At 44.5% G+C, this 13,942-nt stretch overlaps 1 protein-coding gene across 1 annotated transcript in view; it reads left to right on the top strand.

Annotated features, from left to right (window-relative positions):
- Positions 1-13,942, top strand: part of SYT16 (synaptotagmin 16) — a 43,725-nt gene that overhangs the window by 26,947 nt on the left and 2,836 nt on the right. Inside the window, exons 5-6 of the mRNA XM_075503791.1 lie at positions 222-665; positions 1,749-1,938. Of these exons, the coding sequence (XP_075359906.1) occupies positions 222-665; positions 1,749-1,938 (634 nt within the window). The remainder of the gene's footprint in view (positions 1-221; positions 666-1,748; positions 1,939-13,942) is intronic.

Genomic DNA, 13,942 nt, shown 5'->3' with positions numbered 1-13,942 from the left:
TCAACAAGTGCTGCTGCTTACTAGATTGTATGGGGAATAGTACGCAAAATCAGGCAATTAACTAGCACTGGCTTTTCAAGAAACAGTGGGATCTTTATTTTGCAGAGCAGCTGCCTTCACTTGCAAGCACAAATGAGGAGAGTAAGTTTTTTTAAATAGAGTTGGGATCACAGAGGCAGTTGAACTCCAATGGAGGTTTTACTTCTTCCTTCTCTTTGCAGGAACATGATGAAGTGAACAGTGTACCAGGTCATCATGGTGCTCATGAGCCCATCTGTAAATGTGGTGATCTAGATGTCATCTTCAACTATAAAGCCTCAAGTCAAAAGCTAGTAGTTACTATCTTGGAGGCCAGGGATATCCCAGACAAAGACCGCAGTGGTGTGAACACCTGGCAAGTGCACACAGTCCTGATGCCTAGCAAGAAACAGAGGGGTAAGACAAGTGTTCAGAGAGGACCCATCCCCATGTTCAAGAATAAAATTACCTTCAGTAAGCTGGAGCCAGAGGAGTTAAGCAGCCATGCCATTCGTTTCCGCCTCTATGCGGTGCACAAGATGATTGGAGAGAAGATGATGGGAGAGCAGTTGTTCTACCTGAGCAACATCAGCCAGGAAGGGGAAGTGAAGGTGACATTGGTCTTGGAGCCAAGGAGTAATTTGAGCGTAAGTTTGATGAAAGAAATATGAAGTCTGTAAAATTGTTCATCTGGTGAATGGGGACCAGCTGTACCTGATATCTTTCATTCAGGGCTGTTAGGATGCAACTGGTGGATCTGTCCTACTGTCACTTAAAAGGTTATCAGTTAGGGGAAGCACAGGGCATGTCTTCTCTACACAAAGCTATGCCTTATTAACAACGGCTCAGCTAGCAAGCTTACACAAAATCATGTAGATGTACTACATCTACACAAGCCGTTCAAATGCTGTGCCACGCAGAAATAACAGGTTGGTCCTGGAACCACCAAGGGTAATTACATCTTAATTTCAAAAAGGACAGTAGTTCTTGTGCACCGTTACGTTGGTGGACCTGTACTACTGCCAGTACGAGAGCTACCTCATTTGGCACTAACTACTAGCTTGTGGATCTCTGCGTTGTGCAGTTTCCATGTTACCAGAAATGCTTAGTAATGTTCCTTTTCATGACAGATGGGAGTGGAGAGGTGGGTCATGTGAGCAGGAACTGGCTGTGCTGCTTCACAGTCTTCCATGCACATCACAGTTGTACCCAGCTCTGGCTATGCCAATCAATTTGTGTAGATGAGCTCTGTCATGAGTCATTGTCTACAAAAAGCTCAGTGAGAGGTTGTGCACACAAAATGAATAAAACATCATACTCCGGGTGAAGAAGGGGGTAGAGAGAGCATCATGGTAGCAAGGAGAGAAAGTCAGAAAATACACAGTACATGACAAAAAAAAAAACCCAAACTGCAAAATGCATTCCATCCAAAAGTCATTGTCAAGGAGATTTACTGTGCATTTGATGTAGTAGGATGTATGCTTATCTCAGAGGCTTTGATTTACACTAGTGATAACACATTACGCAGAGTTCCTCATCCTTAAAGAGCAAGTTCAGAGATGTGTTTTTATAAAAGTGATGTTCTGATTCTTCTGGTGCCCCATAATAATTCATTCTTAGTCATTGTCATTTCTTAAGAGAGATCTTAATAAACAAGGCTACAAGATATAAATTAAGGGGAGGGTGGTGGTGAATGTCCTGATGAGACTTTCAGTGCTCTTTCCCTGCAGAGTGCAGACTCTCAGCTTAGTCTGTCAGCAATCTCTCACAGTGATAGCGCTTCTTCAACACAGTCCCTGTCGCATGGAGGGGTGCCAGAGCTGCTCGTGGGATTGTCGTACAATGCCACTACGGGGAGGCTGTCAGTGGAGATGATCAAAGGCAGTCATTTCCGAAACCTCGCAATTAATAGGCCACCTGGTAAGTACTTTCACTGCTATTAAATAACACCATTGAGTCAAAATTTGCTTTTTATTTTCTTCCTTAAGATATTCAATTATGTCATTTCTGAGCTGGGTTTCCTTGCAGAGTATCTGATTGAAAATTAAAAGCATTATTTCAAATACGTGTGCTGGTAAATTTTACAGTGTAATTGGAGGCAATCATATGAAGACACAGCTGACGGGACAGTAACACCTGAATGTCTCGTTTATTGCATATACCTTTACAGCATCTGATTATGGCAACACTGCTATTATACCCAAAGCACAGAGTAATTCTCAGCAGATCCATAAAAAGAAAGAAGTGCTTTTCAAGTGATTATATGTTACCATGTGACCTACAGAGGCCCTGCCTAGTGCCATTAAGTGTTTCCCAGGGCTATACTTTGTTTGGTCCCCTTGCTGTGCTGCTGAGCACTAGGTGACCTGGTGCTTTGGGCCCTTTGGGGATCCTGCTGCTGTGAATTCTCCGTTGCCACACAAAAAAATCTTCTGCAGAAAGAAGATTTGAAGATTGTTCTTCTGGGTCACAATAGTTGAATTCCCTTCCTCTGATACCTAAAGGAAAAAATGGAAGTTGCCTTACAGTAGGTTTAGTTAGTCCCTGAGCTGTAGTTAGTCCTTGAGATGGATAGTGGATGGACAGTGCTAATGCCCACAATATAGATGGGGTCACGCAGCCATAGTGCATGGTGTTATCTCCTTTGCTGCTGGTGTGCCTCATTCAGGGGTTGAATGGTAGTGCTGTATTCATCTTGTATTGTCCTTTTGCCTCCTGTCTGAAACCAGCAGCTAGTGGCAATGTGAAATAACATTTTTTTGTTTGTTGGTGCGTTTGCTTTTTGTGATGTGGTTGCCTGCCTGTCAAAGGTAATAACCTTTGACAGTTCCTTGCATTCACTGGATTTGACATAGTATCTCCAGCTTGCAAAATGCGAAGATTGCTTTTGCAAGATGCTGTGGTCTTTGGCCCAGAGCTAGCAAAATATTTATGTAGTATTTCAGTATATGGACGTGAAAACTTAAGTTTCCACTAAACTGTACTTGAGTATATTACAGAAATAATCTGTGTCATCATTCGGTCCCTCAAGAATTAAGGGCAAGTCTATGCAATAGTAAAACACATGACCCCGGTCTGTGTAGCCCTAGCTAGTCTTGTATTAGGAAGTTCTTCCATCTTTGCTGTTAAGGCTATCTTGAGTTGTTTCTTCGCATCCTTTCTGTATCCAGATCAACTTTAGCATTGTCAGACCAGTATCTCTCAGTGTAAGATCAGTTATTAGGTGAAACAGTTATTAGTTATTAGGTGAAAATGAATTATTACAGGCAAATTCCGAACCTGTCACAATCTGCTTCTTTTCTTCCAAGTCACATTGTTTCTTTGACATTCTGCATTGTTCTTCTGCGCCTATAAAGTTCCCAGTACTGTGGTGAGAAAAGGAAGACCCAGTGAAGCAGAAATTGAAAGAAGTTAAAAAGAAAGAAGAAAACCAGCACTTGTTTCAGATGCTGGAGTAGCAATTCAGGATAACTCCTGCAGGCACTGCAAAGGGAGTGCTGTGAGGTCCGATCGTTACTGTCTGAAACATGCTGCTGGCTGAATGAGATGCTCGATAAGTCCTTCACTAGGTGAAAACTAAAACTGCTACCTCCCTTTCTGGAGGGTGAGCAAATAGCCCTTGTGTTTTCTCAAATATGCCCTATCTGCAGTTCTGTTGTTTGAGACTCAGAGGGAGTGATTTATTTCTTTAAAGTATCATGGGGATTTCAGACATAATAGCGCTTCGGGACACTTAAATACCAAGCCCAAACTGCTATTCAGGGCAGCCATTTATGGTAAGACTGAGAGAAGTCTATGGGCAGAATCCACCTCCATTCCCCCCAGCCCTGCATGCACACAGCCTATACAGTACCCATATGTGGTCTTGTTGCAGCCCGGTGTCTTTAGTATTGGCTGCTGCTGATAGCTGCAGCTAGGGGGAATGACAGGAGAGTCTTGCACGATAGCAAATTCTCCAGCTGTGCTTTTTGCCCACCTTGAGCCTCTTCTCTGCCGCCGGGGTTCCTGCACAGGTGAGCTCAGCATCTCCTGCAGCGTGCGTGCTCCCTCCTCAGCATCTTTGCACAGAGATTTCACTGTGTGTAGAAGAAGGAACTGGACTGGGGCATTGGTGATTTTAGGTGTTAAAGACTGCAGAGGCTAAACAGATGGTTTTCTGGAGAAGGCAAGGAAGATTGTGCATGTCTCAGTTTTTCCTGGGCACATCTTCTCCTTCATTAAACCTTTAAATGGGATGCAGAGGGTTAAATTGAGTCAGGTAAATATCAAAGTCATGGGTGCTTACATGGGTAATAACTGGGTTAGGAAACAGCTGGACAGCATACAGAGACTTAAATCTTGCAGGCAGTGTCTTCAGGTCACATACGTGGGATTTAAGGATATTTTGGCCAAGGATAAGTGTCCAGTTGTTTTTCTGGGGAACATGCTGAGTTATAGGCCTGAGTCTACAGTCCCTGATCACGCAAATAGATCCATTATCACTCCAAGCACTTAAGAGCACTCAAGAGTAGGGCTGCAGCATCGGACTGTAAATTATCAGTGTGTGCCAAAAAGCCTCATGCAGAAAAACATCTACGGTTTTGTCAGATGTGGACACCCTAGTTATTTTAGTGCTAATGGTTTGTGTGCTGTACACCTCTTTCTCTTTGGTTCTTATAAAAATCATTAACCTGTGCTAGCATTTTGTAGGGGTTCATATTTTGGTCTGTGGCATTGTATCTTCTTAGAACAAAACCCGGTGTGTTCTTTTAAAGGATGTTTACTATAAAAAAAGTAACAAGAGAAGCCTACACCACTGGCAGACACATCTTTAAAAATTTATAACTAGTTACATACTATGTGCATGGTAGTAGTACCTTGGGATTGTAGTGATGGACCAGGAATCATTTGTGCTAGTCGGTGTATGAACACGCAACAGAGAGATGGTCTCTGCCCACATGATGTTTAACCTTCATCAGCTGCTCTGCTGGGTGCAGCGCGCTCTCCTCTAATCCAGCCTTCGTTCTTTCCTCTTCTGTGTTTCTTTTGGGGTTTACGTCTGTGTGTAATGCAATTTGAGAAGGACTATTGTAAAGATATTCCCTTGCCTAAGAAAAGTCCTCCAAGCTTTTCAGCAGCTGCAGAATTAATCACACATAATAATTACATCCGTACATGATCATTATTATACCAGCAGCATATTAACCCCATTAAACAAATACAATAGCATTAGCGCTGGAAAAGACAGGAGGGAGAGAACAAGCTATCAGGGTTTCTACTGGGAACAGGAGAAATTCTTAAAGTAAAGACTAGTCTGAAAACAAACATCTACCTGAGACACAGATAACAATGCCAAGAAGTATGGAAGATGGTCCCATAGAAGAATTAGGATCCTTACACGGTATTTGTTTCTCTGGTATCAGAGTGCTTGAAAGCCATTAGTGGATTTTATTTTATCAACTTGTTTGTGAGGGAACAGATCCCCGTTTCATTCCTGGAGAACTAAGGCACAGGTTAATTTCTTTAATTGCTCCCACTCAGACCAGGAAGCTGAATAAAAAAATTAACTTTTAACATGCATATCTGGCATTGAACAGAAAGCTTGCTTGAGCTCCTAAACCTTTGTAATTCATGCTCCCATCTCATCAGTAGTAAAAGGGGGTTCTGTACCAGGGCAACTGGGGCAGATTCAGTCTGGAGAGCTTGGTTAACAGAGCATTAAAGGTGCTGGGCAGCTACTTCCTGCTGAGTACTTGCCAGTCGGCCACAGTAAGCTTATACAAGACCACCTCTCCTTCTGCGTCTTTTCATTGCCCATCCTTGAATATAGCTTGAATAAACTTACAATAAGATCAGCTGAGCAAGTTTTGTTCAGGGTAGTAAAGAAGAGGCCAGCTGCAGGGAGCCCCAGAAGGATGCCTAGTAATGAGCAGCTGGGCAGTGCGGTGGAAGATGAAGTGTGGATGAATGTAAGGTATCGCATGGGGGCAGGGATGGAATTCAAACTTAATCTGGATAGACTCAGAGCCACTTGGGAGTGAAATATTAGGCTGATAGTAAATAGCTCCAGGAAAATGTCCACTCAAGGATCAGCAGCGGTAGTGAAAAAGCACATCAAAGGTTAGGAATATACAGGGGACAAAATGAAAAATTGGTATTGGACTGTGAATACACAGTTAGCAGTCTAATGAATATCATGTACAGTTCTGGCTGCCTCCATTCAAACAGAATATAGCAGAACTGGAAAGATGTGGTGAGGAGTGATGGACACAATCAGGGGTATGGGAACAGCTTCCCGTGAGCTGCAGCTGAATAGCCTCCTACGATGCTACGACAAAGAGAGATGGGGGAAGATTTCACGGAGGTCTATGAAATCATAACTGTCGTTGAGAAAGTGAATTTGCAACGGTTATTCATTGTCTCCCCTGATACAAAACCAAAGGATCATAAAATGAAGCGAGGAGGTAGCGGGTCCTGAAGAGGAGACAGCTCTTCACTTATGCTATTGAGTTCCTTACTGGAGAACGTCATGGATGCTAGAAGTCTACTTGAGTTTGGTACAGCACAGGGCAAGTTCACAAAGCAAGATCCACTGAGGACTGTTAAATATGAAGACACTGCCTCTGACTGAGGAATTTTTTGAGTCACAAATCGCTGGAGACTGAGAGAGTGTTGGGAGACAATCAATATATGCCATATTTGCCATATTTTTGTAGACTTACTAAGGCATGCGGTATTGGGTACTGTTGGGTGTGAGACCACATGTGAGACCTGGAACTGATAAGGCTCAGAAAAGTGAGTCACAAAATCATGGACTTTTAAGGAGCGATTGTGAGATTTTTGTGGGGGATGTTCCATGATAATTAGACATCCAGTGATAGTGTGCAGTTATCTAGTAATTTTTTCACAGGATCACAGAATCGTATAGGTTGGAAAAGACCTTTAAGATCATCGGTTCCAACTGTAAACCTAACACTACCACGACCACGACTATACCATGTCCCTAAGCACCTCATCCAAATGTCTTTTAAATACCTCCAGGGATGGTGACTCAACCACTTCCCTGGGCAGCCTGTTCCAATGCTTGATAACCCTTTCTGTGAAGTAAAATTTCCTAATATCCAACCTAAACCTCCCCTGGCGCAACTTGAGGCCATTTCCTCTCATCCTATCACTTGTTACCTGGGAGAAGAGACCACCCCCCACCTTGCTACAACCTCCTTTCAGGTAGTTATAGAGAGCGATAAGGTCTCCCCTCAGCCTCCTTTTCTCCAGACTAAACAACCCCAGCTCCCTCAGCCACTCCTCATAAGACTTCTGCTCTAGACCCTTCCCCAGCTTCGTTGCCCTTCTCTGGACACGCTTCAGCCCCTCAATGTCTCTCTTGTAGCAAGGGGCCCAAAACTGAACACAGTATTCGAGGTGCGGCCTCACCAGTGCCGAGTACAGGGGGACAATCACTCCCCTAGTCCTGCTGGCCACGCTATTTTTGATACAAGCCAGGATGCTATGGGCCTTCTTGGCCACCTGGGCACACTGCTGGCTCATATTCAGGCGGCTGTCAGCCAACACTCCCAGGTCCTTTTCCACTGGGCAGCTCTCCAGCCACTCTTCCCCAAGCCTGTAGCGTTACATGGGGTTGTTGTGACCCAAGTGCAGGACCCAGTACTTAGCCTTGCTGAACCCCACACAATTGACCTCGGCCCATCGATCCAGTCTGTCCAGGTCCCTCTGCAGAGCCTTCCTACCCTCAAGCAGATCAACACTCCCACACAACTTGGTGTCATCTGCAAACTTACTGAGGGTGCACTCGCTCCCTTCGTCCAGATCATTGATAAAGATATTAAACAGAACTGGCCCCAGTGCTGAGCCCGGGGGAACACTGCTTGTGACCGGCGGTGTCACCGACTTTTCAATAGTTTTATATTTCAAAAAGTCTATGAAAAGTATAAACCATGTTACACTTGCTGCATATAAAATGAAGATATTTCTGAATCAAAGGAGTGCATTTGAAGTGGAATGTATGGTGATGCCTCTCCCACTCCCATAGCTGTGAACAAGAAAAAAAATAGTTGTTCCCCACCCCCCCACCCCAAAACAAGCAGAAGACAAAGCCATTGCTTCTAGGGTAGAACTCCCCTAATTCCAAATATCAGTTGGAGCTGAATGTTTAGTGCAAATCTGCAGTGACTCTACAGAGCAGTGTTTGCAGGAGATCTGATGACAGGCTGTATAATAAAGCCATACCTGTCGGCACCGCTGCTGGAGGTGAAAAAAGCCAGGCTTAAGCATCCTTACATCATGCCGCTACCGTTGCCATTGCTGAGAAGCTGTATGTTCATGCTTCCATTCATATGCTCTCAGTTAAAGTTCCCACTCCCTCTCTGAGACATCAGCAATGCATAAGCCCACTCTATGTTGTGGGAAGTGTTGAAATGTCCTTATTAGAGGAGAGTCACCTTGTGCATCTGGAGAGGTGTCTGTGTTACGCTTTCCTGCATAAGCCTGGATTAAAGCTGCACCTCCTCAGGGCTGGAGAGTGCAGGGCGGTGGTAAGCTGGCTCCACAGCCCAACACGTGTCCCAGGTGAGGGCTGGCACCATAAAATGGAGTGGGGCATTGTGGCAGCAGAGGAGGATGACGAAGGAACTGAGCTCAGAGGCTCTCTGGAAGCAGCCTGCCTTCCTGAGAGACCAGGGCATTGCTTCCAGGGAGCATCATGGATGGACTCAGAGCCACCTGGGAGTCTCCTACCCCTCCGCAGCCCATCTCCTTGCACGAAACAAGTCATTGATGCTGGCAACTCCCTCCCCTCAGGCCAAATAGTGCTTCCAGGGAGCAGTGCCCTCCTTTCTGCTGCATTTTAAATTAAAAGCGCTGCTGGTCTGTTCTCTGATGACTCAAACATCATGAAGGTTGCCAGATCCCAGCCTCTCCCTTGCATGAGAGCTGCCAGCCAAAGGAGAGGGGACCTGAGCAGCAGAGACTTGGTGGAATAAGGGAAGGAAAGTTGGCTCCTCAGAGACATAGTAGGCAGCTCTCAGGTCTTGTATGGTATATAGAGTAGACCACAAGCTGCCTCTGGCCTAATCCAGACTTTCACGGTGTGGGTTTGGGAACAAAAGCTTGCGTCTTTTCCCGGTCCAGCTGCAGTGAGACAGAGTCGGACTGTATCTGCCCCACTGCCAGTTTAACGGGGAGGTAAGACCATGCACTTAAGAAGCAATGGTCTTTTGGGTCTCAAACTGAGACCTCGCATTGAGCTGCGCTGTACAGAGTAGCACAGAGTTGAGCTCTGGGGCTGCTTTGCCAGGCAATGCTGCCCTTTATTATGTAGGCTAGGAGTGTGGGCATGCCAGCTGGGTGAAATTAAGCTCTAGGCCCAAGGCTTTATTTTACTGAGGGTGTTATTAGTCTGGATTGTGGCATGCTGACATGGTTCTGCTTTTGGAAATGAGCTAGCTTGCCTGGAGCACGGGTGGGAAAGTCCATACAGCACTGTGTTGTACCCTGCAGTCCACAGACCTGAGGGGTCAGGAGTCTTTGGTTGTTTATTTCCTTTCTAAATATAAATTCAAGTAGGGGGTTGGACACTTTTGTATTGCAGTGTTTTTGTTCACAGGTCAGCTTTATTAATAATGACAGAGCTTAGGGTAAATGAAAGCAGAATGCACGCTATGGTCCCTGCTCCAAAAATGGGAACGTATAAATTATAGTTGATTATTCCCCTGAGTTGTCATTATCAGTTAGTTCCCTTAGAAGGATGATGACAGAAATGGGTCATTAGAAGAATTGCAGATAAACTGATTGCCTTTGCAGATGAGCTCTCAAGAGGTGTTTTATGGTTGGGGTGGTGTTGATGGTGACAGAGCAGTCTGCATGAGGAGATGTTTGGCCAAACCTCTGGAGTAAGATTATGCAGCACCAGCCCAAAATGTGTCTGGCTTCTTGCAGCATTCCTTGATTTAGTGCTTTTCACTCTGGTATTAAATGCAGAGGTGTTGTTATTTTATGTATACGTGAACATTGTTCAGTCCACTCATACCAGACATGAAAGATGAGTTTAGAGTAAAAATGATGTGTAGCAAGAACTGTTCCAAAGCCTATATGGAAAGGAGAGCCTGGTGGATGTGGTGCTAAAATTGGTCTCTGCAAAATTAGACTTTGTTCCTGCTTCTTCACAGACTTTTGTGTAACTGTGGGCAAGCTGCAGTCTCAGACGCTCACAGATATTAAGAGGTCTTGCTCTTCTTCATGTCAGTGAGATAGGTGCCTAAACAGAAGGTGAGCACTTAGGCATTTTAAAGAATTTAAGCCTTAATCTCTCTTCTCCTTTTGTGCTTGACAGAGGTGGCATGAAAGTAAATACACTGAAGAGTGTAAAGTGCTGAGATACCACAGTAATGAGGCCATTACTGAATCTGAGCATGTAATTAGATGGAAAATGTTTGCCTTCATAATGAATAGATGCTCTCACGCATACATTCCTCAGTAAATTTTCAGGTTCATCCTTGCTGTAGTTCCACTAATTTCACCGTGTATCCAGGGATGGATTTTCTTAGGCAGAGCCAACTGAAGGGGAGAGCTTTCCATCTTAGAGGACCAGAGTGGACCACAAGGAGAACTAGGTAGTGTTTCCTGCTGAGACACCTAAAAAGATGCTGCAAGGAGCACAATGCAGTAAGGGCAAACCACAATCTTAAAATGTAGTTAGTGAAGCAGAATAACAGCTCAGCCTCATACGTACCCGCTCTGCAAAGCAAATTTCAGATGCTAAATATATTATCCACACCTACTCTTTTATTTCTGTTCAGGCAAGCTTGATTCTTTTGGCTGGTAAAATACACCGAGTGGAATAAATTTGAGGAGAATTAGCGGCCTGATTTAGTTGTCACTTGCACTGTTTTTTTGCCTGTGTTTACATGGGAATGAATAGGGCTCCTGGTATTAGCTCTGCCCTGAGCGTAATCGTGTTCTTGTCCCATTCAGATGATATCTGCAGAATCCCCACCGACCTTGGTACTGTATAGACAGGGCCTTGGTGCAGAATTACGTAGCAGATGATCTGATGCGTATTAAAGAAAAAGCCTAATTTTCTGATGTTGATCTCTGCTAGGTTTAAGTCACTGGTTGTACGATGCTCAGTTTTCTTTAAAGCCAGCTATATTACTCCTCACTTGCAAAAGCTGAGGCCTCAGTCAGGGGTGTGACATCCTAGAGTTTATGACTGCAAGAAACTCATCCGTTCATTGCTTGGAAAATTAACTGGGACATCCTGAAACAACATCTTATAAGGTGTTTTAGCTGTGGCACTTGCTTTAGTGTTAAAACCTAAGTCACCTGTAATGGTAGCATTGTCTACTAGATCTTTACTGAATTATGCCATATGCTGCTTTGATGGTATTGACTATAACTTGGTTGTCTCTGTAGGGGACTGCTTAAACATATGTACCTGTGGTTAGGTGTGATGAATCCTACCTGAGCTGCCAATATTGGTAGCAGTCAGAAGGAAGGATGACAGCAAGGTTTACTGAGAGGAAAATCTAGACCTCAGTCCTCTCCCCATCATCTCAGAAAAACAGGTACAGGCATGTATAGGTGACCTTTCCTTGAAGTAGCATAGGAAGATAAGCTAAAAAAGTACTTCATTTGCTGTTAGTTATGTTGCACAGCGCCATGCTCAGGTTGGACAGCAGTGAGGGTGTTTGTAGCAGTCCCTGGCTGCATACTGCTTCTCTACTTGGCCCATCCCCTGCCCCAGCACAGCTGGGGAAACCCTCTCCGGAGCTGCCAAGGGGTCCAGGGGCAGGACCTTTCCAGTGCTGCTCCATGCCCCAGCTCCACCCTTGCTGACCGTTCCCAGCCCCTACTGTGATCCCAATCAAATGCCCTCAGCAAAGCAGTTATCAGAAGGTAGTGGGGAAAGCAATATGACACCAGGGGCATATCTAGAGAATAATGGAGATATTGGGGCAGGAGCAAATAGAGAGGGTCTCATCTCCATTAATTCCTGGGTCTCAGCACTCACCTCTCTTGTGCGTCAGCAGAAACGAGCCTGTAGATGGATTGGTTTGGAAAATGCAGTGAAATGATGTGGAAAATGTAAGCTTTCAATTCGAAAGAAAGAAAAATTTTAAAATTCGAACAGGGAATTGTACTAATTAGCTGCTTGTTTGTATTTAAAAATCAGCCTGGCGGAGATTTTTCACTATTTTGAAATCCCTTCCTCACAAAAAAGAGGGTGAATACATTAAAAAAATCCATAAAACCTCTACCCCACACTTATTTTTATTTCCAGGGAGTTCCCTGTAGCCTCAGACTAGCAACTGGGACTTCCACATGAGGAATGCTTCAGTTCATGTTTGTCAGTGCAAAGCAAAGTGACATCTCTACAAGTACTGCAAGAGATAGTGTCTGGTAGTTATCTTGCGTGGTTTCACATTGAGTTGAGCTAATAGAGAGAGTCCTCTCTTGCACTTTGTGTTTCTGATGGGTCTGAAGTTGTTACAGATTTCAGTCCCTCAGCACCACCAACACTGAATATTACTATGGGAATTAGTCCGCCTCTTGATAAAACGGTTCTTTCCTGCCCAGATACAATCAGGAAACTATTTCATGTCAGAGCTCTGCTTTTCTGTCTAACGAGTAGGTCTTTGTTGGCAAGATCTAATTCATCTCCAGTGTTACGCTGGGAGCCAAGCTGGCACCCCCAGCTAATGATTGGGCTGAACTTTCCCCGCAGTAACTTGATAGCTGTACAGCTGTGCAGGCTCACAATTTGCTCCTCGATTGTCAGTCTCCTGACAGCTTTTTCGGTGGAACAGTTTGAGAGGAGCAGAGAGCCCTGCTTTGGAGACACAGAAGTGTTTTCACACCTGAAGTGTAATTTCACACCTTGTGTTGCTCAGTAGATAAGTGCGTAAAATAGCACATCAGATGGGAACAGAAGAGGATAGACATGCTGTAGACAAGAGACGGAGGCTTGTTATTTATTTCCTATCTTCAGCACACTCTGAAATAATACTCACTTGCAGAAACCCAGGCACAGATTACGAAGGGGTTAGGTGGGGACTTTTCTAACCAAGTGATCTGTTACCGTCACGTGCAGAGAGAGGTGAAAACTTATGCTGAGCTGGGTCTGTGGAGCATTGGGACCACAGAGTTCTGCCTGAGACCACAGTATTAGCAACCACATAACAGAGGTGAACTAATTAATACAGGAGGCAGCAAGAGTTTTAAGGGTGGATTTACGGGAACACTGACTTGGACCATCCCTTCCCTGTATCTACTAAGCATTTTTACTCCTTGTATTGACTTAAATACTGAATAAAATTGACCTTGAGTCCACCAAAAAAGTAAGATGAGAATTTGGAACAGGTCTTGATCTCATCATGTGAGATCAAATCATTTCACTGTGTATACAGGTTTCCTCTCCCTCTTTTTCAGGACCCTTTTTGTTTGCTATCTCAAATAATAGGTCATAGAGGCATTCTTCCAAAGGAGAGTGGTAGAGAGGCAAGTGCAGCCAAGGGAAGCCCTGGTAAGACAGCCCCAACGAAACTTGATTGTGAGGGAGAAGAAGGGAAGGTGGAGGCACACCATTTGATGTGGAGAATCCATAGAGATGCTCATAGTTTTGGTTAATCTTAGACAGGTTTGCTGGGCTTGGGAACCAGATTTCCTGCTCTTTCCAAGAGAGTAGGGCTGAAACATGCATCAGTTTCCTTCCTTTTTCTCCCCAGCTGGATATAAGGAAATTCAAGAGGTGCTTTCACCTGCTTCTCCTCATTCCATGGATTTTACTAAGGAGAGCAGTCTAGCCCTCATCTGTTACTCACTGCAGACAAAGCTGCTCTGCTTGGAGGTTTTGGGTGTTTTTTGACTGCTTGGGGCTTTCATTTAATCTGTCACCCGTGCCAAACTTTATTTCCTCTTCTTTGTCCTA

Source organism: Mycteria americana, chromosome 5, assembly GCF_035582795.1.
Source record: "Mycteria americana isolate JAX WOST 10 ecotype Jacksonville Zoo and Gardens chromosome 5, USCA_MyAme_1.0, whole genome shotgun sequence".
Taxonomy (NCBI): domain Eukaryota; kingdom Metazoa; phylum Chordata; class Aves; order Ciconiiformes; family Ciconiidae; genus Mycteria; species Mycteria americana.
The sequence above is the reverse complement of the archived record's forward strand: the minus strand, read 5'-3'. Positions and strand labels throughout refer to the sequence as shown.